General features: G+C 31.6%; 3 protein-coding genes and 1 pseudogene across 4 annotated transcripts; 1 reads left to right on the top strand and 3 right to left on the bottom strand.

Annotated features, from left to right (window-relative positions):
- Positions 1–14,546: 14,546 nt before the first annotated feature.
- Positions 14,547–16,353, bottom strand: LOC149512683 (glutathione S-transferase F13 pseudogene; annotated as a pseudogene).
- Positions 16,354–16,577: 224 nt separating this feature from the next.
- Positions 16,578–17,648, bottom strand: LOC111306842 (protein SRC2-like). The gene has a single exon (XM_022904817.2). It carries the CDS (start codon positions 17,560–17,562, stop codon positions 16,684–16,686), a length of 879 nt encoding a protein of 292 aa, XP_022760552.1. The 5' UTR covers positions 17,563–17,648; the 3' UTR covers positions 16,578–16,683.
- A 3,429-nt stretch (positions 17,649–21,077) lies between these two features.
- LOC111306841 (mitochondrial thiamine diphosphate carrier 2-like) lies at positions 21,078–24,367 on the top strand. 2 transcript variants are annotated; one of them, XM_022904815.2, is made up of 7 exons: positions 21,078–21,608; positions 22,001–22,117; positions 22,323–22,434; positions 22,634–22,761; positions 23,032–23,184; positions 23,635–23,781; positions 23,953–24,367. In XM_022904815.2, exons 1-7 carry the CDS (start codon positions 21,492–21,494, stop codon positions 24,169–24,171), a joined length of 993 nt encoding a protein of 330 aa, XP_022760550.1. In that variant the 5' UTR covers positions 21,078–21,491; the 3' UTR covers positions 24,172–24,367. The 2 variants fall into 2 exon arrangements, with proteins under 2 accessions (XP_022760550.1, XP_022760551.1); XM_022904816.2 differs by lacking the exon at positions 23,635–23,781.
- Positions 24,368–24,572: 205 nt separating this feature from the next.
- On the bottom strand, positions 24,573–27,067 carry LOC111306845 (uncharacterized). The gene is made up of 3 exons (XM_022904819.2): positions 26,667–27,067; positions 26,427–26,551; positions 24,573–25,118 (listed from the first exon to the last, which is right to left on the bottom strand). The coding sequence occupies exons 1-3, from the start codon at positions 26,803–26,805 to the stop codon at positions 24,834–24,836; spliced, it is 549 nt and encodes a 182-aa protein (XP_022760554.1). The 5' UTR covers positions 26,806–27,067; the 3' UTR covers positions 24,573–24,833.
- Positions 27,068–27,128: the final 61 nt, after the last annotated feature.

Raw genomic sequence — 27,128 nt, 5'->3', positions numbered from 1 at the left:
CAGCTTTACGGCTAGGTTTGCGACTCAACTCGATTAGAGTCCAAAGTTGGAGACAGGTCAAAAGCAGGTCAGTGCTTTAGGTCGAGTCGCCCAAATGGAAAAATACACGGATCTTGGGTCTTCTTAAATGCCAAAATGGCATCATTTTATGGTACTATAAAAGCTTAAGTTTCAGCCTCTTTTCGCCAAAATTTCTCTGCTCCCTCTCTCTCTACTTTCCTTTTTCTCTCTCTCTCTCTCTATCCCCCCAAGAACACCGATTGAATTTAATCGAATTCTAAAAATTTCGATTGAAATCTGGGTTGTTCATCGAAAGTTCACCGAAAAGTTCATCGATTTCTAAAAAATAACTGTTAAAAACTAGAAAGCTAATCGAAATCTGGGAAGTCTGTAGGAAAATTCAACTGGTGCCAAAAAATTAGCTGAAAAATTCAACCGACGCTGAAAAATTTTGTCAAAATCTAGAAATTTTTCAAAAAATTTTCAGAAAAAAAACTATCAAATATATGAAAAAAATCCTAAAAATTCTAGGATTCCCGTAGCCCTTTTAAACACCTTTTGTCCACTTTTGCTTTCTGTTTTCTCTATTTTTTATGTTTCTCTCTGTGTGTTTTTGATCTATCTGTTCTGTTTATCTGTGTATTTATAGACTATAATCCGAGAGCCCTAAACTAAAAAGGATTTTTAGTCTTTTCTAAGTTTTAATTTCAACTTTTAATCCCACATAAACTCCTAATTTCAATCCCACATAAAATTTTCATATTTTTTTTTATTTTTTCCAATTTTTTTTAATTTTTTTTACAAAAATCAAATATAGACCCCCGGACAGATTGGGGTGTCTACAATACTTTTAATAATTAAAAAAAGTACACATTTAACAAAATTATAGTAGGTAATAAGGGTTGAGTTTTTCTTGGTTCTTTCAATTATTCTTGGGATAGGTTTGACACTAAAAGAGAAAAGAACCCAGTTTGAATTTATTGGGCTAAATGGGCTCTAGAGGCACTAAAGGCAGTTACAGACGTTGTATGGGCAAGAAATGCCCAAACAAAGAACGACGGTAGAATATATGATCTTCTATGATTAAGTAGCATAAAGTAACACAAAATTGTACAGGATTAAGCTTTCTCAATCATTTGTAGCACCTTCAACCAAGCGATTTTAGATAAACGGTTCATGCATCGAGCAGTAATATATGGGCGTGACTCCATAGGATGATTCTCCTGGTGTATTTATAAGTTAATTATAAAGATCAAGAATAAAGGTCAGTGAGATCAGCAGATGTGAACTTTTGGTTCTCATAAACATCCAGTAGACTAGTACCTTAGGTCATTGACCAATTTTGTTTCTTCTTCTACCACATTGCCTCTGTCTTAAATGAGGCCATTTTTGGCTTGAACATTACTTAATTTTATGGCTGGTAGGTCAAATTGATGATCCTGATCTACATCAATCCAAATGAGACAGTAAAATATATGTTCAAATATATGCTTAAGTTTGGTTTTCAAAATTGGATTAATTTCACATTTTCCATCATTCTTGATACTGGTATAGCATCTATATAGGATGGCCAATGTCTTTCATTTTGGAAAGTCTTTCTAGAAGTTGAATTACCTCTGGTTGAGTTTGAAAGGATACTTGAAAAGTAGCATAATAAATTATTGCAAAAATCTTTCATCCATCAGTTTGTATGACAGCTTTTGGGAAACAATCCTTTGTGGCCAGCTGAAGGAGATATGAGGCTTTTCCATTATCTCAATTCCTGTTTGGAATTGATATTGTGCTAGGTTTGAATATTTTAAAACAATCTTGTTTAGTGTTTCAAGAATTTTCAGGGCTTCTGTTGTTGGGTTTAACATAGGGCCAGAAAGGACTTTTTCCATTTCTCAAATTTGATAGAGTTGAAAAAATCTCTATCGCTGGTAACAACCAAGAAGACTAGTACTGGTAAAATGTATATAAAAAAAATAATGGTTGTTGTTTACAACTTTATGAAAATGGTGTTTTATAAAAGCTGAGAAGTTTTTAATCAAATCAAAGGATAAGTTTTGTACAAGAATTTGACCAACTATTCCAAGGTTGATGCTGATTACATCAAAAGGTTCATGATTTAAATGAAACTTAATTTTTAGAATATGATCCACAGTGGTAATAATATGAGCATATAAAGAGTAATAATATTCAAAAAAAATTTCAATCAATGATTTTTCTGTTGTCAGAGTAATTAAAAGATTTATTTGTTGAAACAGTTCCTTGGTTAGGAAGATTGCAACTTTTTCAAATAAAAGAATTCTCTTGAGCTTGTTTGGCTATGGAGAATTATAATTTTTAAAATATTCACATAAATTCAAGAAATTATTTATCTCTTGAACACTATATTGATTTTTTTTTAAAGCAAAAAAATTAATATCTTGTTGTTTTAACATATTAGTGGAAAAAAGGCTTTGGAAAGCTATTTCTTTAAACTTTTAAATTTCATTAGCTTGTTTGACTAAGAATTTAGCTAATTTGGTCATCCTTTTTCTAAAGCTAGATTTATTTTCTAAGAGATGGGATTTTTAAACATTGTTTAGCAAATTATAAACTCGTGATTCAAGTCCGAGGTTATAAAAATCTTTAATCTCTGGATTAGAGAGTTTTATTTTTTCTAGCAGTTGTTCTGCTGAAGAAACTATTTGAGAATAATTCATAGGGGTCCATTCATTTGGATCTTGAGCAAATTGAGAGAATTTCGGTTGAATCCTCAAAAGAGATGATATAAATGATGGTCTAAAATTTTGAGGTTGATAGAAAAAAAATTCTTGATTAGGATCATTGTAAAAACCAAATCCTGGGTTAGGATTTGCAAAGAAAATAGGGGATTTTGGAGAAGAGAGAGTAGAAGAAGAAAAAAAAAAAAGATTTTTTACCTGTTTTCTTTTTTACAGTTCCCCATTCTCTTAGGTTATTGATAGGTTTTTTTTTTTGATCCACGTGATCTGCTTAGATAATCTGCAATGTGGTTTTTGTCTCCGTTGATGAATTCTACCTGAAAATTATATTGACAAAGAAAATTATACCACCTAATTCGCTTGAAATTTTCAAAGAGCTTTCTGTTTTTGAGGAAATCTTGCACTGCTTGGTTATCTGTTCTGATAACAAAGATCTCAGGGGCTAAATAGATGTGAAATCTCTGTACACCATTTTTATGGCTAGCAATTTTTTTCATAAATAATGTAATTTATTTCATTTGATTTAAATTTACCAGAATTATATATGCATATCAATTCATCTTTTTTATGGAGTTTTTTGCTTTAAGGATACATCCTCAATGTTTTTCACTGGCATTTGTCTTTAATATCAGTAGATCTCCTTATTTAGACTGATAAACTTTAGGAATATAAGTTAGCTTTGATTTGATTTATTTAATAATATTAAAGTCAGTTGGTGTCTAGACAAAATCATTGTTTTTTCGTAATTTACGCAAAAGAAGGCTTTATTTTTTAGAAAGGTTTTTGAAAAATTATTTGTCATAATTTAACATACCTAGAAATTGTTGCAGTTGATTAATATTATCCAGTTCTTTTGGAAACTCTTTGATCTTTGAGATGATATAATCCTGTAATGTTAATCCATTAGCAAATAGATTGAGACCAAGAAATTCAATTTCTATTTTTTCAAGTTCAACTTTTTTGGGACTTAAAATAATACCATGAAAAATAAATTCTTGAGCAATAATATTTAGGTGTTTTCTATGCTCATCTATTGTAGAAGAAAAAATAAGTATATCATCAATATACATACAATAAAATTATTTGTGTTTGCTAAAAATAGTGTCCATCCAATGCTGAAAATTTTATGGTACATTGCATAGATCAAAAGGCATAACAGTCCATTAGTAATGGCCTGTTGGTGCACTAAAAGCAGTTAAAGGTTTAGATTCAGGTTTAAGCATGATTTGCCAAAAATCAGACTTACAGTTAAATTTTGAAAAATATTTAGCATTTTTTGCTAAATTTATCACGACATCTTTTCGAGGAATAAAATAGCAATCAAAAATAAGATTTTGATTTAATTTCTTATAATTGATAATCATGTGGGGTTTACTTCATTTTATCTCTAAATGGTTTCTTACCATGAATGTTAGGCTTAAATGTGGACTGGTAGTTGGTTCTACAAACCTTTGTCTAATAATTCTGATATTTGGATCTCGAATTCCTTTATATCCTGCTTGGTATAGATCATGGGCTTTACTTTTATTATTTCTTTTGGATTGTGAAAAGTAAGTTCACAATATCGTGGACTTCTTTTCTATAGCTTCAATGGTTGTTCATTGAAGTTTTTTTACAAAATCTTATAAAGCTAATGTTTTTCATTGATTGTGTTTATAACATTAGTTAATCTTTCTGGTTGAAAGTTTTTATCACAAATATGCTTATGTTCTTGTAATAAAGGAATTTTAATTGATTTTTTATCAATTGTAAGAGTGACATGAATATTTGATATAGGAAATGGAACATAAGTTCGTAAAAAATTATTTCCTAATAATATATCTCCATGCATGTTAGGAAAACATAATATTTTTGGTATTATGAATCTAACATTATTAAGATAAACAAGAATATTTTTTGCTTTATAACTAACAATAGTTTCCTTACCATCGATACCTACTATAATGATAGGATGCTTCATTGGTTACCATTTGTTTATGGGTAAAGCATTGTTACAACAGCTTGAGATTGTTGCCCCAGTGTCTAGCAATATATGTAGACTATACGATTTATAGTCCTGAAATCAAAAATCACCGTTCATAAAAGTATAATATCTATCTTTGTTAGAGAATAATATTGTGTTAGGTGCAGATAATCTAAAATTATTTATAAAATGTAACATTTTTATTTCTTCTTATCTAGGTGTTCTAGATGAAGTAGTATGTGAATTTAAAACAGAATTAACAGAATGATAATATGATGGATTATCACCTGCACTTTACTGAGATAGATTATCTCCTGCAAATATAGGAATTTGAATATTACCTATATGGCTTATATTGTTTGTTCTTTGAAGATTTTTTGCACTGTTTGTACTTTGAAATCTCGAAAAAAAACTTTTGTAAGGAGTATAAAAAGAATGATTGCTAGTTATACTCTCAATATCATCATCTTTTTTATGATACAAAATATTAGTCGGGGGTAAAACCAAGTTTGGATTAAAATTGGTTAAAGCATGAGGATTTTTAAAGTAAAGATTTTTTCCTAATGAGAAAATTTCTAAACTTGGTACCTTTTATTTTTCAGAGGTATTATCTGAAATATCTTTGAGACACCATCCTTGTGGGACAGATAAGTCTTCGAGTTTGACCAATTTTGTTTGATTTCAAAATCAAAGCTGTTTGGTTCCAAAAGTTCAATAATATTAGAATCTATGGGTTTGATAGAAGTATTTGTAAACTCATAAATTGCAAACCAGTTGATCGAAAGGTTATGTGATTTTTCTTCAATATTAGAATTTTTTATTTTGATACGAAGACATAAACATTTTTCAATGTTTTCATCAAAAATAGAAATAAAATTGTTCAGTTTAACTTTAAATAAAACAACACTAGCAGCTAAATTGGATTTTATTCCTCCAATTATAGCATTAACAGGCTTTTTAAAATGATTATCTATTAAAATAACTATAATAAGAATATCTTTGCAAGATAAAAATAGTGGTTTAATGGTAATTAAAATCATACCAATATGTATATATTTAACTTTAGGATATTTTTTCAGAAAATGATTAATTTTTTGTTTTGTGAAAAAAAGTGTTTCTACAGATCCTTGTTTAGAATCATTAGCAACTGTATCACCAGATAGTTTTTTATATGGCGTTTATATCAAGGTTGGAATCTTTTAAACCAACTTGTTTTATAAATCTCATCCGGTTGGATGAGTTGTAATTTTTTGAGTTTTTCATCAAAAATATGATGAGTTTTTTGCATCATATTTTTTAGTTTAATCATACCTTCTTTGGCTGTGATTGTTGTACCTATAAAAGAAGTAACTGAAACATTATCTTTGTTAGATTCAGTATTCAGCATAAAAATATGATCAGATTCATCATCAGAAGAACTATAATCAATTTAAGAAAAAACTTCATAAAATATTTCATCATCTGATAATTCATTTGTAAAGGAAATTTGAAGATAATAGTCTTCAAGTTTTTTAATCATTTTTCTAGCACTTTTCCCTTTATTAAGGCAGCTATCAGTATAGTGACCTTTTTTATCACAAATAAAACATTTACAAGTTTGTTTAGAAGAGTTTTTCTTTTTGTTGACAATAAATTTACCTTTTTAGGCTTGGTATTTTTACTAGGTTTTTCTGGCTTCCATTTTTTCTAGAAATATTTATGTTTTTGCTTAAAACATTTTCTTCGAATAGGTTGTTTGTTACAATCAAATTCTAAATCATTTTCTAAAATCTTAGTACACTGTTTGTAACTAAGTTTAAATTTTACCTGTTTGGTAGCTTTTTGCTTGAGACAATACTCTGTAATCTGACTCTGTAGTAGTATATTCTACAGTCGAGAGTATCGTATAGTTCTATGTTAAAATTTGTAGCATTAGCATATTTAATTTTGATTTCTAAATAAGTATTATAATTTTGAAAATAAAGCTCATCCCATGGTGAGGAAAGTTTTAAGAAAAATTATTGTAACCAAAATTTTGAATGTTCTTCATTCAATTTTTGATATTTAGAAATATATCTTTTAAAGAAATCATCAAGATTTCGAATATCACATAATTTTAATTTTGAAAAAAAAAATTAAGCTTCTTGATTGGGATCCAGGGATTCTATACTTTCACAAAACTCACTTTTCAAGATCTGGGTTAGGTCTTTTAAAAGCTAAGGTATATTGTCTGCTGCTAGAAGTGAACTTTTTTTAGTGTTCCTTAGAGTAGTTTTTTTCCATTTTTTAAAAAATTGAAAGACATCACCTTGCCATATGCTATAGAAGTAATTAAGAAATCTTTCTTTGTTCCACTGATCTTTGTAACTTGTGGCAATAATAGACATAGATTGTGCCCAATCATCTATAGTTTTTTCATAATCTTTGACAGGAACACGGGTTAAATCTAAGTAAGTACCACATTGTGCAACTGTTTGTTTGTTTAACAAATCAATTATAAGGACTTCTGATTTAATCTGATTGGTTTGGCCAGATTTTGTAGTTTTTTTTATCTCATCTTTTTTAAAATGAGGTTTATGCTAAGCTAATTCTTCAAGAGAATGTAAATAATCAAGAAATTAAAGAAAATCATCAATATCTAGATTAGATATTTTTTATGCTTTTCTTTTTCCTCTATCCTCTAGTTGAGGAAAATGGTTTTGAGGTTTTGGATCGGTTGATCTTCAAAACTAAAAGAATCATTTGATGTGGTTTAATCTGATGAAACTGACTCATTCTTTACTACGGGTTAGTAGCAAGAATTTCAAAATTATCTTCTACCATATCATTTTCTGCTTCTTCACTACTAACACTAGTTGTATCATAGTTAAGCATATAATGATAATTATATTTTTGAAAAAGTCATTTATGTTCTTCATAAATGGTTTTAATAGCTTGAAGATAATCGACATGTTGATTCGGATCTTCAATTTTTTCTATTTTATACTTAAAGTTTTCAATTAAGTATTTATAAAAGTCAAAATCAAGTTTTTCTTGTTTCGCCTTTGCTGAGGAAGATGAAGGATTGTCACCAGCCATCATAATATTTCATAAAAAAGAGGTCCAAAGTCTTAGATGTGTCTGGAGGAACATGTCTTTAGTCTATCTTTTCGACAAGCAAATCTATTTTATCTTCTATATTATCTATTTTTACAAACAACTTAGGGAAAAAAGAAGAAAAAAGATCAATTAAACCATTTACAGCTCTACTAATAGACATATTATTAGATTCAAACTTATGATCTATATGCAAACTATGATTATAAACTTGATCTTTATAAATATAATTATTTTTGAAAGTTGATTTCATGTTTTTGGTGCTTAAAACCGGTGTGATTCTGTATAGGTTACCAAAGGCTAGTTAATAATAAGGCATACAAAGCCCAACAAGTACCAACAAATAACCACAAATTCACGATATAAGCTTTAAAACATGAAATAATAACAAAAAATAAATGTAGATATAAAGACTTTATTTATAAAAATAAGATTACAAGATAAATCTATAAGCTAAACTTAAAAATATTACAAACTTTTTTATAAACCTAGAGCTCTGATACCATTTACGGGGGGGATGCGAAAAGGATCTATGTATAAAAGTTTTCAACAAGAAAAGAAATATCTAATTTAGGTTATTTTACATTAAGTGGAGAAAAGTAGGTAAAAGAAGATGGAGATGAGACAAAAAGAGAATGGAGAGAAAGAAAGAGTAGGTAGGAATGTCTGACAGGCCTTCTCAAGCTAATTACAATACAGGCTTAAATAAACAAAAACATGAACAATAACTATGTACAGTTTTCACTATAGTGTACAGTATAATTTTATTTACAATATTACTACAGTGACTTGCTACAATAATTTTGGTGGTAGGTCTCTGTCTTTTGTCTACTACAAAACTTTTTATTGGGAATAGTAACTGCTACAGTACAGCTGGTCCTTGGCTTTGAACATCTTTGTCTTTTTGTGTCGACAGTTAAGATCAGTTTAGTTTTAGTTTATTCCTGGTTGGAATATCTACAGAGTGATTTATCCTTTCACTGTATTATCTAGATTTTAGAGTTCTACACCTTCTTCATCCAGAGTTTGGTAAGAGTATGAAGAATTGGTTTGGATTGATTCCATATTTTTCATACTTTTTGATACTGGTATAGCATCTCTGTAGGATGATCAATGTCTTTCATTTTGGAAAGTCTTTCTAAAAATTGAATTACCTCTGGTTGAGTTTGAAAGGGTGCTTGAAAAGTAGCATAATAAATTATTGTAAAAATCATTCATCCATCAGTTTGTATGATAGCTTTTGAGAAACTATCTCTAGTGACCAGTTGAAGGAGATATGAGGCTTTCTCCATCATCTTGATTCCTGTTTGGAATTGATATTGTGTTGGATTTGAATATTTTGAAACAATCTTGTTTAGTGTTTCAGGAATTTTCAAGGCTTCTATTGTTGGGTTTAACATAGAGACATAAAGGATTTTTTTCATTTCTCAAATTTGATAGGGTTGAAAAAATCTCTCTCGCTGGTAACAACCAAGAAGACTGGTAATGATAATATGTATATAAAAGAAATAATGGTTGTTGTTTACAGCTTTATGAAAATGGTGTTTTATAAAAGCTGGGAAGCCTTTAATCAAATCAAAGGATAAGTTTTGTAAAAATATTTGACCAACTATTCCAAGGTCGATGCTGGTTACATCAAAAAGCTCATGATTTAAACGAAATTTAATTTTTGGAATATGATCCCCAGTGGTAGTAATATGAACATATAAAGAGTAATAATATTTAAAAAAAATTTTAATCAACAGTTTTTCTGTTGTCAGAGTAATTGAAAGATTTATTTGTTGAAACAGTTCCTTGGTTAGGAAGACTGTAGCTTTTTCAAATAAAAGAATTCTCTTGAGCTTGTTTAGCTGTGGAGAATTATAATTTTCAAAATATTCACATAAATTCAAAAAATTGTTTATTTCTTGAACACTATACTAATTTTTTTCCAAAGTAAAAAAATCAATATCTTGCAGTTTTAGCAGATTAGTGGAAAAAAGGCTTTGGAAAGCTATTTTTTAAAACTTTTAAATTTTATTAGCGTTTTTTACTAAGAATTCAGCTAATTTGGTCATCCATTTTCTAAAGCTATATTTATTTTCTGAGAGATGAGATTTTCAAACATTGTTTAGCAAATTATAGACTCGTGGTTCAAGTCCAAGGTTATAAAAATCTTTAATCTCTGGATTAAAGAGTTTTGTTTTTTCTAGCAATTGTTCTGCTGAACAAACTATTTGAGAATAACTCATAGGGGTCCATTCATTTGGATCTTAAGCAAATTGAGAGAATTCTGGTTGAATCCTCAAAGGAGATGACATAAATGGTGGTCTAAAATTTTGGGGTTAATAGAAAAATAATCCTTGATTAGGATCATTGTAAAAACCAAATCCTAGGTTAGGATTTTTTACCTATTTTTTTTCTAACAGTTCTCCATTCTCCTGGGTTATGGATAGGTTATTTTCCTCAATCTATGTGGTCTACTTAGATAGTCTGCAATGAGATTTTTATCTCCATTGATGAATTCTACTTGAAAATTATATTGACAAAGAAAATTATACCACCTAATTTGCTTGAAATTTTCAGAGAGCTTTCTGTTTTTTAGGAAATCTCACACTGCTTAGTTATCTGTTCTAATAACAAAGATCTCAGGGGCTAAATAGATGTGAAATCACTGTACACTATTTTTTATGGCTGGCAATTCTTTTTCATAAATAATGTAATTTATTTCATTTTGTTTAAATTTACCAGAATTATATCCACATAAGTACCACCTTGTGCAACTGTTCGTTTGTTTAACGAATCAATTATAAGGACTTCTAGTTTAATCTGACTGGTTTGGCCAGATTCTGTAGTTTGTTTTATCTCATCCTTTTTTAAGTGAGGTTTATGCTGAGCTTATTCTTCAGGAGAATGTAAATAATCAAGAAATCGAAGAAAATTGTCCATATCTGGGTTAGATATTTTTTGATGCTTTTTTTGTCCTCTATCTTTTGGTTGAGGAAAAGGGTTTTGAGGTTCTGGATCTGGATCTGGTTTATCTTCATAACTAAAAAAATCATCTGATGTGATTTCATCTGATGAAACTAGCTCATTCTTTACTATTGGGTTAGTAGCAAGAATTTTAAAATTATCTTCTACCATACCATTAACTACTTCTTCACTACTAATAATGGTTGTGTCATAGTTAAGCATGTAATGATAATTATATTTTTGAAAAAGTCTTTTATGTTCTTCATAAAAGGTTTCAATAGCTTGAAATAATCGACCCGTTGTTTCGAATCTTCAGTTTTTTTTCATTTTATATTTAAAGTTTTCAATTAAGTATTTATAAGAGTCAAAATCAAGTTTTTCTTGTTTCAACTTTGCTGAGGAAGATGAAGGATTGTCATCAGCCATCATAATATTGTCATAATAAAGAAGTTCAAAGTCTGTAGATGTGTCTGGAAGAGCATGTCTTTAGTCCATCTTTTCTGCAAGCAAATCTATTTTATCTTCTATATTATCTATTTTTACAAACAACTTAGTGAAAAAAGAAAAAAGACCAATTAAACCATTTACAGCTTTACTAATAGACATATTATTAGATTCAAACTTAGGATCTATATGCAAACTATGATTATAAACTTGATCTTTACAAATACAATTATTTTTTAAAGTTGATTCCATGTTTCTGGTGCTTAAAACCAGTGTGATTCTGTATAGGTTACCAAAGGCTAGTCAATAACAAGGCATACAAAGCCCAACAAGTACTAGCAAATAACTACAGATTCACGATACGAGCTTTAAAACATGAAATAACAACAAAAAATAAGAGTAGATATAAAGATTTTGTTTATAAAAATAAGATTACAAGATAGATCTATAAGCTGAACTTAGAAATATTACAAACTTTTTTACGTACATTAAATTTCTAAAAAACAAGTTGGTTTAAAAGATTCCAACCTTGGTATAAACACCATATAGAAAAACTATATGGTGATACAGTTGCTAATGATTCTAAACAAGGATCTGTAGAAATACCTCTCTTCACAAAACAAAAAATAAATCATTTTCTGAAAAAATATCCTAATGTTAAATATATACATATTGGTATATTTTAATTACCATTACACCGCTATTTTTGTCTTGCAAAGATATTCCTATTATAGCTGTTTTAATAGATAATTGTTTTAAAAATCCTGCTAATGCTATAATTGGAGGAATCCAATCCAATTTAGCTACTGGTGTTGTTTTATTTAAAGTTAAACCAAACTATTTTATTTTTATTTTTGATGAAAACATTGAAAAATGTTTATGTCTTCGTGTCAAAATAACAAATTCTGATATTGAAGAAAAATCACATGACCTTTCGATCGACTGGTTTGTAATTTATGAGTTTACAAATACTTTTATCGAACCGATAGATTCTAATATTATTGAACTTTTTAAACCAAACAGTTTTGATTCTGAAATCAAACCAAAATTGGTCAAACTAGAAGACTTATTTGTCCCACAATGATGGTGTCTCGAAGATATTTCAGATAATACCTCTGAAAAATAGAAAGTACCAAGTTTAGAATTTTTCTCATCAGAAACAAATTTTTACTTTAAAAATCCTCATGCTTCAACCAGTTTTAATCTAAACCTGATTTTACCCCCGACTAATATTTTTTATCATAAAAAAGATGATGATATTGAGAGTATAACTAGCAATCAATCTTTTTATACTCCTTACAAAAGTTTTTTTTCAAGATTTCAAAGTACAAACACTGCAGGAAATCTTCAAAAAGCAAACAGTATAAGCCATACAGGTAATACTCAAATTCTTATATTTGCACGAGATAATCCATCTCAGCAAAGTACAGGTGATAATCAACCATATTATCATTCTGTTAATTCTGTTTTAAATTCACATACTCATCTAGAACACCTAGACAAGAAGAAATAAAAATGTTACATTTTATAAATAATTTAGATTATCTGCACCTGACACTATATTATTCTCTAACAAAGATAGATATTATATTTTTGTGAACCGTGATTTTCGATTTCAGGACTATAAACTGTATAGTCTACATGTATTGCTAGACACTGGAGCAACTATCTCAAGCTATCATAACAATGCTTTACCCATAAACAAATGGCAACCAATGAAGCATCCTATCATCATAATAGGTATCGATGGTAAGGAAACTATTGTTGGTTATAAAGCAAAAAATATTCTTGTTTATCTTAATAATGTTAGATTCATAATACCAAAAATATTATGCTTTCCTAACAAGCATGGAGATATATTATTAGGAAATAATTTTTTACGAACTTATATTCCATTTTCTATATCAAATACTCATGTTACTCTTACAATTGATAAAAAATCAGTTGATATTCTTTTATTACAAGAACATAAGCATATTTGTGATAAAAAGATAAACTAATGTTATAAAAACAATCAATGAAAAACATTGGCTTTATAAGATTTTGTAGAAAAACTTCAGTGAACAACCATTGAAGCTATGGAAAAGAAGTCCACGATATTGTGAGCTTACTCTTCACAATCCAAAAGAAATAATAAGAGTAAAGCTCATGATCTATACCAAGCAGGATATAGAGAAATTCGACATCCAAATCTCAAAATTATTAGACAAAAGATTGATAGAACCAACTACCAGTCCACATGCAAGCCCAGGATTCATGGTAAGAAACCATTCAGAGATAAAATGAGGTAAACCCCGCATGGTTGTCAATTATAAAAAATTAAATCAAAATCTTATTTTTGATGGCTATTTTATTCCTTGAAAAGATGTCTTGATAAATTTAGCAAAAAATGCTAAATATTTTTCAAAATTTGACTGTAAGTTTGGTTTTTGACAAATCATGCTTAAACCTGAATCTAAACCTTTAACTGCTTTTAGTGCACCAACAAGCCATTACCAATGGACTGTTATACCTTTTGGTCTATGCAATGCACCACAAATTTTTCAGCATTGGATGGATACTATTTTTAGTAAACATAAACAATTTTGCTGTGTGTATATTGATGATATACTTATTTTTCTTTCTGCAATAGATGAGCACAGGAAACACCTAAATATTATTACTTAAGAATTTATTTTTCATGTTATTATTTTAAGTCCCAAAAAGGTTGAACTTGAAAAAACAAAAATTGAATTTCTTGGTCTCAATCTATCTGCTAATGGATTAACATTGCAGGATCATATCATCTCGAAGATCAAGGAGTTTTCAGAAAAACTAGATAATATTAAATTATGGCAGACAATTTTTGAAAAATTTTGAAATTCTTATATCCTCAAATATATGCTCTTTTCCATGCTTGTGATCATAGATGGATCCAAATGGGACAGTAAAATGTTTATGGACACCCTAAAAATTAGAAAACAAAAAAATTTGAAGAAAAATTTTTCTTAAAACGCCTTTTCCATAGATAAAATTGGTAAATTCGTCCGTAGTGTTTCATATATATTATTTGTGGTACATTTGAAAATGTAAATGCTGAATCCGCCACTGCTTGGGTTAGCCAAATGCTAATCATCAATGCCCTTGTGTCTCTCAAGGCTCCCTGACTAATAGATTTTATGTTACATTAACCTAATAAACTTCCTTCATATGAAGGCAATGTTGTCTACAGGATCATTCTAATGGCCTAAGCACTTCCATTTAGTGTCAGAACTCAGAATTATCAGATGGTATAGGAAATCACGATATGTAGACATCCCAAATTTCTATTACCGAACACTTTTTATTAGAAACCAGAAAGTACATAGAAATCAACATTCTTTTTACTTTAGCAGGGATAGCAGCAAGTCAGCAACAAGGTATTTGTAGCAAATTATTCTTTATTCTATCTCATCAGAAAGACGATCTAGAGTGTCATTGATTCAGCAACATTAACCGTTGCAGGCCTCGATGAAATATTGTTCCACCATGCGCTTACATGAGGATGAGAATTTATGAAAAATGATCTAGGAAATCTCATGAAGTAAACAAGATAAGGGATATGGTGCAAATCAGCCAAGCTATAGAAGTCACCAGCAAGATATTTAGATTTAGACAACCTCTCCTCATAGACATCAAGAACTTTTCCCAGCTTCTCCAATTCAGCTTCGATGATCTTGTCATCAGGGGCAATTCCATATATCGGATTGATAACCATTTAGTGAATGATTGCTTGCATTGGACCACTGAATTGGTGAGCCTCCACTTCCATCCATGTATCAACCATGGTGGACTCCGTTAAAACTACTGGTTCCCAAGAGGTCGATGCCAGTGTCCTTATACTTGCGTGCCAAGTACTTGGAGATTGCCCTTGATTCTGGTTCAACATAATTGATACAGATATATCAAGAACAAAAACATTTGTGATTTCAAGAATAATGAATCTTACCAAATATCTTAACATCCCCATCTTCTAATGCAGGTATTTGATCAAATGGCTATCAACAGAAAATAGAACACAAGAACAAAAACCAAACAACGCCAGCTTACATGTAGAAAAAGATAAGTGCAAACAACTTCATTGGTAATGAAATGTTTTACCTAGTACTCTAGCATTTAGAGACAAATAAGGTTGTTGTTTATGTGCAGAATTTTGTAAATCAACTGGAAAAACCTAGTACTGGAGGCCTTTCTCACACAACCAAAGAAAGACGCGCGGTACAAGTAGACATGGCAATTCCATAAACTTTGATTGCCATTGCTATAAGCTATTGGCTGAGAAAGAGAAGAAGATGGGGATTGAGAAGAAGGGTTGGTTTATATAGTTAAAGACTGCTACACTGCTTTTTGATTTCTAAGAGGTTTTGATAAGATAAATCGATTCATATGTTTCCATCTGTTCATTTGCCGGTGTTCTTGTTGCTTAGCTATTAGAAAATGCATCATTAGAAACAAATTCAAAAACAACATCTTGTGGTGACTTATTTGAATAAATTATTGCCTTGTGAAAGTCGTATAGGTTCCAACACAGACTAAAAACCAAAAAAAAAAAAAAAATGTCAAGAATTTGAGAGGCCAAGAACTGTGTTTGGCTATTAATTAGTCATCAGGCATTGAAATGCCATGCCACTAGAAGCACAAACAAAGAAAAAAGGTTAACAGGTATATAAATGAATTTTAGTGAACAAGCCTTTACCAAAAAGCCAAGGACAAGTGAACTTCCAAGCTAAAAGTAGCAATTGGACAGGTAGGTTGGATTTGCAACCGATAATTTTGGATCATGTTATTTTGAGTTAAAGCAATTATAAATTTGAAGTACTTTCGATTCGAATTAGACTTCTGAGAGTTTGGATCTTTCGCCTTTTTAACATTTTATATTTAAGTTTAAATCAACAGCATGATGCAGATTTCATCTACTTCCAATATATAAAAGAAGCAAGAGGAACCTTGTGAAACCCAATCCAACTCAACCCAGATTTGGATTCCACCACACTGATGCAATATGCAATTAATTGAATTCAAATATTAATTATAGTAAAATTCATTTCATATAAATTTTTTGTTAATTTTTTTAATCATAATTACAATAATTTTTATTATTATTTTCGATTTTATTAAAGGATATCTCACCATCCATCTAAGCCTCAGCCTCAGTCTAATCCGGATTTTTAAACGTCACATGAAACCCTTTAGGTGCTAGTTATTTTGGATACTAGTTATTTTGCGATCACAAATCAAGTCGAGTACATTACCTTCTTGCTTCTTCCATGGAGATATGGCCTTTTATGACTATTGAAATAAAATAGGTCTATAATCCAAATCAATTTCCAATGAGAAGCATAAGAAAGCTTAAAAATTCTTATTTATACGCTTTTTCCCCTTTCAGAAATGGAAAAATATTTTTAAAAAGAAAATAGTGATGAACAGTAGCAGCAAGTATTATTAATCTAATAAGATCAATAATAGTTCTAATACAATACAAAACAGAGCCCAATTAAAAAGCATAAAGAAAGGGAAAGATTAAAAATCAAAACCACCAGCATCATCAAACCCAGCATCATAAGCTGCAGCATCAGAAACCATATCTCCAATCAACAGCCCTCCAATCGCCCCTCCAAGCAACCCAGCTCCCAATCCCAATCCCAAATTGCTGTTCTTCTTTGGCGGCTGTTGCACTGGTGGGTACCCATATCCCCCTGGTGGAGGGTAACTATATCCTGGAGGTGGAGGTGGGTACCCATACCCTGGTGGAGGTGGGTACCCATACCCTGGTGGAGGTGGTGCCTGTTGTGGGTATCCACCATATGCAGCCGCTACAGGTGGCGGTGGGTATCCGTAACCAGCTGGCTGTGGTGGTGGATAAGGTCCAGGAGCGCCATATGGGGCAGAACTTGACCCTGCTGCCATGTGTGCCGGATATGCAGTAACAGACTGCTCACCCTTGCTTTTATCTGATTTGACAGGCTCTGAATCTTTGTCTCCAAACTTGTAAGAAAAATTCAAGGTACCTTCAGGTTTTCCTGACGGTTTCCTTACCTGGTAACTGACAAACTTCATGGAACCGCCTTCACCTGATGAATCCAGGAGCTCCTTAACAGGCACGTTGACTTGACCAAGTTCTTTGTCTCCTAGGATACGCTCGCACTTGATCTTGAACTTCAGATTCAGGTTGTTGCTTTTGGCCAAGGACTCATCGACGGTGAACTTGACCGGGAAATTCCAGTTTGGGTCTTTGCCACAATCCTTGTCCACAGGGGTTTTTATCTTCTGCTTCTGCTTCTGCTTCAACGAATCCCTCTTGAGGGAAACGATGGCATACACATCCATTTTATCGATGAGATTAACATTTTTGAGGCCTTTTGCAGAGATGACGTTAACCTCTAAGGTTCTGTGCGCCATAGCTAAAAGAGAAAATAAAAAAACGTTGAATTGAGGAGAATAGGCAAACCATAGAAACCTAGGTTTTTGTTATTATTTCCTGGAAAACGTTACGTCAACGCCAACGGGGGCATTGTGGAAAAGAGAACTAACCATGGTTGGTGAATGATAGTGACAAATTATTAACCATGGTTTATTTATAGGACTTTCAAAGAGTCTTCTGTGGAATATTTTGGAATATCTCATTGGTTTTTGAAACCTTTCGAAGCCAGAAACAATCAGATAAAATCATTCAAGAAATAATGGTTCCTCAATAAGAACAAACAAGGTAACTAAGGGCACACTTCATAGCACAGTCTTCAAAAAATTTTTATGGACAGATCAACTGAACCCAAGTTCGGTTTGCCTTGACTTTTCATGGCAGGACCAGATCAACCAAAGAAAGCAGTTTTATTCTATGAATAAATCCATAAAATAAAGCGCAATGAGAATGAGCATAGGAAACCAATTAGAAATGAGGAGTATAACATTTAAAAAGCACGTAATAGAAAACATAGAGTCCACCCTTCGTTGATCTTTCCTAGGTATACCAGATGGATTACCATTGGGATGTTATGAACAGCAAGAATGGCAATAGAATAAGTATCATTACTCCCTACACAAGCATAAGTGCATGAGTTGATACTTGATTGTGGCTGTCAATTGCTGTTGGCACTTATCAGAGAGGATAGGCTCATAGGCATATAATCCAACCAGCACTTCAAGTCGGATATAATTTCACTGCATAACTAGTCAAAGTTTAGCATCTGACTGGATATGTCGACATTGAAGGTATTGATGTACTGTGGATGCAGTTGTTCCCTGCCTCAGCCTCATATCGCGCATTACATGCTACAACAAAATGGTCAAATCCATAGTTCTTAAGCGCATCCATAATATGGTTTAGGAGAGGATGGAGAGCAGCTGGAGATTGAGCAACGAACACCTGTCAGTTCCCAGGAATCTCAGCAGTCAACAGTCACATTACAAGACAATGAAGAACCACCCGCTGGTTGAGTCACATTAGAGTTTTTGACACAGCTAGCTATTGACAATCGATTGCTTGCTCCCTGCCGCTGCTTTGATCCCGGTAATTCCGAGGCTGGCATGTCCAATGCTTGCAGGTATAGCAATCTATCAGCTTTGCATTTCCAAACAGGGAATTGTTCCGGGACACATACCTATATGCTACATGAGCATCAGATTTATATTTGAATACAATCCGATATGTTGAAGATTTCCAAAACAACTGAGGAACAGAATCAAAGGGTCCAAATCGTGCAAATCTGGCTTTCAGCTCAAACTGATGGGAATACCGATTAAAGACAATGAAGAGGGAAGTGCATTACCAGCATTGTACGTTCAGCAGCCTTTGAATTATCAAGCTTGGTTTAGACAATCTAATGTAAAACAAGTTTAGCTTTAACGGAAGAGTTGTACAATTATCAAGCTCAGTCTTTAAGGCATAAATTACTTTCACAAGACCATTAAGGGATTGGCTCAATTTGCTGAGTTCACTTTCATCGGTATGAAATATTTAGATTCGAATCTCGATGGTGGCCTCTTTTTGGTCCCTCGTTGGTGTTATCTCAAATGAATTCAAAAGAAGACAGCACCTATCTTAACAGTCCAAAATTGAGAAACCTGGTTTCATTGATTGAATTGTGGGGTTGAAATTGAAACCAAGGGATATCAATCATTGTTTTATCAACAAGGACAAAGCATGAAACATTACATTATTCACTTTGGTGGTGGCATCCCACTCAAATTCTTTTAATATCCAAAAAAAAAATCAAAATCAAGTCTTTAAATAAAAAAAATACATAAATTATAGATTCAAATATAGATCACTTGATTTTTTTTTTTCAATAAAGAAAAGCAATTTGAGTGTCACGGAGTATTTGACTACTGTTAACATCCATGTGCTAAAATTTTAAGTGTTTTTAACATCCTCAAAGTTTGCTCACATTGGAACTATATATTTTCAAATTGTCCAATTCTTTAAACATATCATTATTTTCTCTTTTCATTTGAATATTTCACAATTTTTTAGCATATTTTTAAATTTTGTTATGTACATTAAAACAATTCAAGTAAATTTATTTATGTAAAATCTTACGGGTTTATGAAGAAATTTTTTTTATATAAATTTCTCAATAAATTTGAATTTGAAAAAAAAATTCTTAGAATTTGAATTAATATCCTTAGGTATTTGAAAATTTCACATTTTCAAAACCAATTGTCACCATCTAGATATCCAACTTGGATGGTGAGCTTTAAATGTGAAACCAACGACCCCAAAGCAAAATCAAAGGCCAAAATCTGGAGTAAGCTCAAATTCATGTAAAACCTCTTAATTACAAATAATTAATAAAAAAGAAGAGTATTTCTATGCTTTATGTAATCTAATCTTGTATTAAAAAGTAAATATAATTATGATAATTTCAAATATGATCCGGTAATATAAAATAATATGATTCAAAATTTTAATAAAAATCATAAATAAATTTAATAAAATAAAATATATATATTTTTTATATTTTTACATCGATACAAACTGTAATATATAATTTTTATATAAAATATAATATAGATATATAAAATTTTAAATTTTTATATGATATAAATATATGAATTATTAAATTTAAACAAATATTTATGCCGATAAACATTAATTAATTAAAAATAAAAAGTCAAGATGACAACAATAGGATTGAAGAGACTTTATTAATACAAACAAAGTAATAAAAAATAAAAACTTAATGCTAGAAACAGGATTCTGTTGACAAGTATGATTGGATTGGACCAGGTCTACTTATAATATTCTAAACCAACAATATTGTCATGAAATAAGGGCACTTTTGCAAAAAAGAACAAACAAAAATTTTGGACCAATTATTTTAAGGAATTTTTTTTTTAATTGGTGCCAATAATAATTAAACACATCAAAACATTAACCATATGGTCCTAGACAGGTTTGGTATGGCTAACAAAATAATCTAATTTTTATAAAATTTACTATAACAATTTTCATTTAAATATGTATTTGAGTTTGAATTAGAATGATTTTTAGTTTTTACATGGTCAAAAGTTTTTAATTAATTTTTTGTTGATAAAAGTTAATTAATTTTAAATACAAAAAATACAATATAAAAATAAACACAAAATAAAATTTATATAATTAAAAATATGTGTTTTTATTTGTCTGACATACAATAATTTTTATATAATATGTATATTTAATATAAAATAACTAATATAAAAAAATTATTAAATTTAAGTAATATTAGTTTTTGATATATTATCAATTTATAATGAATTAAATGATAATATTTAATTAATAAATAAATATTATTTTTTAAAATAAATGTATATAAATTAAATTTTTTTTAAAGTTTTATATATTAATAAAATATTATCATCTAATTTATTTTGTTAATGAGTTATTTAATTTAAATTTTTACATTAAATATTATAATTTTATTAAAAAGATTTCAAGAAGAGGAAAAAGGAAAACATAAAATAAAAAGAAATCTCTCTGATTCTCTCAACCTTTGAATATCTCTGCATTTTCCTTCTCTGTTTTCTCAGTTTTTTACTTCAAGTGGCCGTTTCTCTCAATCCAACAAGGTGGCAAAAGAGGAAAAATCCTTCGTTTTTCTCTCTCTTCAAATAATAGTTATAATTCAATGGCGGCCTTTCATTTTATTGTCCTCTTCCTTATTCTCAGCTTCCTTTATCTTCTCTCTCTTTTCTGATCCCGTTTTTTTCACCGACGTTCTTTCACTAACCCTATCTTTGTAAATCCTTTTCCCCTTTTGAAACTTGGGTTTTTTCTGTTTGGTAGTCCGAACCCAGAGAGCAAGAGAAAAAAAGGGTCTTTTTTTTTTTTACAAGGCAAAGCTCTGACCATGGAAGAGTCAGGGCAGTTAAAAAGGGCCTTACTGGATGCCTCCGCCGGTGCTATTTCTGGTGGCATTTCTCGGACTGTTACTTCTCCCCTTGATGTTATTAAGATCAGATTTCAGGTAAAAAAATTTGGGTTTTTTTTTTTAGTTTATTTTAGTGTGACGAGCATTCTGGAATTACTGTAATTATTGTTGTATATATGAAATTCTTGTTGAGTTTTTTATTTTTTATGAATGAAACTGCTTTTTGGAGCAAATTGCTAGGCCTATAGTGGAGTGGAGTGTTAGATGAATCCAATTGAGTTTAGTTTTGTAATGTTGAATTTCAAAAGTATATGTTTGCCTTAATAAGTATTAACCAATTGTTGTGGGAAGTAATTATATCCATTCTTTAATCTTTATATGTTTGTATACTAATTTAAGAGTTTTTATCACAGCCACACTCATTTGTTTCAGTAAGTTAATGCTTTGTTGCCAACATTAAAAAGTTTGTTATTTTTCTATGCTGATAGGTTCAATTGGAGCCCACATCTTCATGGGCTTTGCTTCGCAAAGATCTTTCGGGATCATCAAAATACACTGGAATGTTTCAGGCAACAAAGGATATATTCAGGGAAGAAGGTTTAGCGGTATGAAGGCCATTTTCTTGTACACTTGTATGTTTGTTTCCTCATTTTTTTAGTGGTTACGTTTGTGAATGATTTATATAGAGAGCTTATTAATTTGTGCAGTTGATTGCATTGTTAGATGGCCTTTTCTTTTCTGTACACTGATTTGCCTGAAATTCTGTAGATCAGCTTTTGTTTTTTCATTCAGTATGCTTGCTTATGACAGGGTTTTTGGCGTGGTAATGTCCCAGCTTTACTTATGGTTATGCCTTATACTGCCATACAATTTGCAGTGTTGCACAAATTGAAAACATTTGTTTCTGGTTCTTCCAAGACAGGTACTTTAAAGTGGACGGTGCCTTTTCCTATGCATGATCAAAAGTGACAAGTTATAAGTTATGTTAGCTAGTTGATATAGAAGCATACAAATTATTTATGTTTTGATGTCCTCCGATGTATAAGGTAGATTGGAGTAGGATAGCCTTATCTTGTGTCTTATGTTTTGATTTATCATGGTCTTGTTTTATGATGGTGCAGCGGATCACCTTAATATAAGCCCCTACCTGTCTTACGTCAGTGGGGCATTAGCAGGTTGTGCAGCTACTGTTGGATCTTATCCTTTTGATCTTCTACGGACTATATTAGCTTCACAAGGTGAACCTAAGGTATTAAGTTTAAATAATGCTGTGATATCATTTTCTGCTTTGTCAACAATTTCTTCAATTATGTGAAGGAAATATGTATTTGAATTGCTATATAATTTACAAGATCATAACCTCTTTGGAATTTTTTTTAATTGTGTTTGTGAACTCATGAACTGATGAGTGAAATTTTCTAGCATGGAAACATCCAATGCACCATCATACTTGTTGCCTGCAAAAGCTTTGATTTCTTCAAGTTAGTTCATTTATATGGCACCTCCTGGTTACATGTAGGTATACCCCAACATGAGATCAGCACTCTTTGATATAACTAGAACTCGTGGCGTCAGAGGATTGTATGCTGGTTTGTCACCAACACTGGTTGAGATCATTCCTTATGCTGGCTTGCAGTTTGGCACATATGATACATTTAAGCGGTGGACCATGGTGAGATTTTTGTTCATTTTTGTGTTGAAAGGATCTTGTCTATAAATGCTTGGTATAAGTAATATATTTATCCTGTCATCTCTTTGCTCTTTGGAGCATTGTACTTTTAAGATAAGGAAACCTGGGGATTAGATGGTTTTGTATATCTGATTGTTGATGTGGTATATAGTATTCCAACAGAATGATGTGTAGAATAGATAACACTTTTTTGGTTGTTCTGATGTTACTGTTTTCAGAAACTATCTGCATCTGAAATTTGGAATGCCAATTTAATTTCTCACTGGGTGCTGACTAAATTTTTTAGAGAATGTTTGATAAACTGTAATCTTTTGGATATTTTGAAATTTTTATTTGCACTTGGTTAATGCTTAGTCTTGGTCTGAAAGGTTGAATATAAATTTGTTAAAAAATTTTTTGATGCATGGTTTTGGTTTTTACTTATCATCTTAGGCTTGGAATCAGATAAGTTTGTCTAATACAAACTCAACCATGGATGATAGCCTTTCAAGTTTTCAACTTTTCATTTGTGGGTTAGCAGCTGGTACTTGTGCGAAACTCGTCTGTCATCCACTTGATGTAGTCAAAAAAAGGTTCCAGGTAGATGTCTTGGCTTGTTGAAACTTACATTGCAGCATCACCCAATCTGTGAACTTTAGATAAATATCTATTTCTGTTAGAACTAATAGCCAAAGTGTTACATATTTAGCTCGTTTCCTTTTAAATAGCACGTGATACTTTACGTAACTTTGTTGTTCTTGGCTGTTTCAGATTGAAGGACTACAGAGGCACCCAAAGTATGGAGCTCAAGTAGAAGATCATGCTTATAGGAACATGTTTGATGCCTTACGTCGAATCTGGCAATCAGAAGGTTGGCATGGTTTTTATAAGGGAATTGTTCCATCAACAATCAAAGCTGCACCTGCCGGTGCTGTAACATTTGTGGCTTATGAGTTTACGTCAGATTTGTTAGAGTCCATTTTGACTTGAACCTAACCTAGATTTTCACTTATGTTTCCCTTCTCTTCAATTAGAAAATTCATTCTTTTTCCCTGGATAGGAGGATAAGAAAGGGGTTATCCTATTCTTTCATTCAATTTCATCATTATTTACAGGCACTAAGATGTAGAGCAGAGTAAATTTTTGTAGCACTTTATAAAATGAAGGGAATCGCATTGGATATTCATTGGTCTCTGCAGCAGTTATGGAACCACTGAATTTCCAGAGTGTTGCAGATCCTGTACTGTGTGGTAATTGGTATATCAATTTTGCATGATCTTAGCAAAAGCTTTAACCTTGAACTTTTTTGGCATCAGCCCCTCACCTGCGGCCTATAAACTTGCAAAGGGATTGCTGCCTCTGAAACTGTAGGGATAAGACCAGGATCACTGTAACATAAGATACTCTTTTTCATTTTTTTTAAATGAGAAAAAAAAAACGTAAAAAATTACATCATTCAGGATACAATATATCTATCAAAGTGAGGAGCAAAACACATTATCTATTGTTTCTCTCTGCATTCTGAGGAAGAATATCTATCATCAACCATTTTATCAGATGACAAGAGACTACAAAATTTTCTCCCGAATGAACCAAGCTTATTCAACAGAAAAACCAAGTTGTATTTCATAAGAGCAAACGAAAGTTGGTGTTTATTGGTGCTTTTTCTGTTTAGTGCTGTCCTCTGGAGGCAGGGATATGAATTGCAAGATCCTCTGGACCTGTGCCGCATCTAGCCTAAACTTCTCTGCAATCTGGTGAACATCCATAGGACCATCATGATCATCAGCCTTGCCCTGATGTAAAAGCATGATGTGGTGTAGCTGTTTCACATTCAAGGTTCCTGGAGCTGCAGGCCTTTCTTCATACCTTACAGAGTCTGGCGTTGTATTCCGCAATTTTGGCAAGGGCCTACTGGGATTTTCAACCACAAACGCCTATCGTGGGATGAAGTTAATTATTAGCCAACATTGAAAAACACTATAATTGTGGCATAAACATTCTCCTGTCTAACACCATTTACAAACCGATACCGCCAACCAATACTGCCACTTCAATACCAAGTGAAATAATTTTACTGAATTCTTTACATTAGCCACTCATCCCTCTATTCGAATAAACATATATTGGATTCAGTGAAAACAGGACAAATCCCATTTCTAATGGACTGAAGTTCATTAAATGTTAACTAAACTTTGTTCTCATAGAAATGGCTAGAAGTTGAATAAGCACAAAGGCAGAGAGTTTAAACAGTAAATCAAGAATGGGGAGAGGTGGTGCAACTCACAATTATATGAAGGAAGAAACACTAGAGGGATATCATATGGATTGCAGATTCAGTTTCTTAGATCGAAAAAAGCATCATTAGCTAATCATAGTCAAGTTCCAGAAAGAGGGGCTGAATGTGGAATGTTGCTCAGATTGTGGCTAAACCAACAGCTCTTTTGACATGAACTTGCATTCGGGCACTTATCATTTTCAAACAACTTTACAATTAGACTAGACAACTACAATTTCAAACAATGACACGATTAGAAATACAAAAAACGGGTGAGAGTAAAATCATCCTAAAAAGAATGTTACCTATTCCTTGCCTCCTGTAGCCATTCCAAGGGAGAGCTCGGAATGAATATTCTTTGTTTTAGGAGAATAGACCTGAAATCGCTATTCTGCAGGGGGGCTGAATGTGGAATGGTGCTTAAGATCATGGCTAAACCAACAGTTCTTTTGACATGAACTTGCTTTCGGGCACTTGTCATTTCAAACAACTTTACAATTACACTAGACAACTACAATTTCAAACAATGACACGATTGGAAAAACATAAAATGGTGAGAGTAAAATCATCCTAAAAGGAGTGTTACCTATTCCTTGCCTCCAGTAGCCATTCCGAGGGAGAGCTCGGAATGGCAATTCTTTGTTTCAGGAGAATAGACCTGAAATGGCTATTCTGCAGAATAGCCAGTCCATGATAAAAAATTCTCAATAACTGTAAACCAAACATGCCGCAAATTATTCAGTGGTTCAACTCTTATACAAAAAGCTCCCCACTTTACCATCTGAATATCTACTTTCCATTTCATCCAAGAAGAAACCTTTAAAAAACAACCAATCCTATCTAAGGCAGTTTTGAACACCATTATAGCTAAATATTCTTCTTTTTTACTGATCTGTTATCAATTAAAAAAAAAAGGCAAATAATAATACCAAAAAAAAAAAAAAAACCCTTAATGAACTCAACTGACCTCGCCCATTTCAAGTTTGCCACCAGTCTTAGTTGAAATCCTACCCACCATTTGACTAAGCATTGCATCATACTTTGGATCTCTTTCTTCCAATACATTCTCAGGATTGCTTCTTGTAACTCTTTCTTTAAACCCAAAAAAGTTTCAATTCAATCACCCATCAAAAAAACATAAAATAAAAACTCAAAATAATTATAAAAAAAATCAACTTTCATTAACTTGAGCGGGGAAATAACTTACCATGATCAAGATTATCATATTGGGAAGATCTGGAGATCTTCGGTTCATCGGTGGGAACCAATGGTCTTCCAGTTTTTGTGGGTTGTGATTGGTCTACCGAACGAATCCTACCAGTCGCTCGACGAAATGCCTGACCCATTTCTCTCCCTTAGTTCTCCCTCTTTTCTTTTAAACTTTTCACTTCCAGGCGTAAAAGAAAAGACCCAGGCTTTTATATCTTTAATTGTTCGCAAACAGTACGGTCACTAAAACCCTTATAAGGGAGCTTCTTGGTTGTGTTTTTGAGAGAAGGGGGAACGGAGGAGAGAAAGAGAGATTGAGTAAGAAACAGATGTTTTTGTGGGGACCCTGGGCTGGTTTATTTAATATGACAGAGTGACTATGATTCTGGTTTGCAACGTGGTAATCATCTAGCGCACCACGTTAGTTCCTTGCGGCCTTACCTTAATTACAAAGACAATT

The sequence above is a fragment of the Durio zibethinus genome, chromosome 22, assembly GCF_047325235.1.
Source record: "Durio zibethinus cultivar Kanyao isolate XHJ-2024 chromosome 22, ASM4732523v1, whole genome shotgun sequence".
NCBI lineage: Eukaryota > Viridiplantae > Streptophyta > Magnoliopsida > Malvales > Malvaceae > Durio > Durio zibethinus.
The sequence above is the reverse complement of the archived record's forward strand: the minus strand, read 5'-3'. Positions and strand labels throughout refer to the sequence as shown.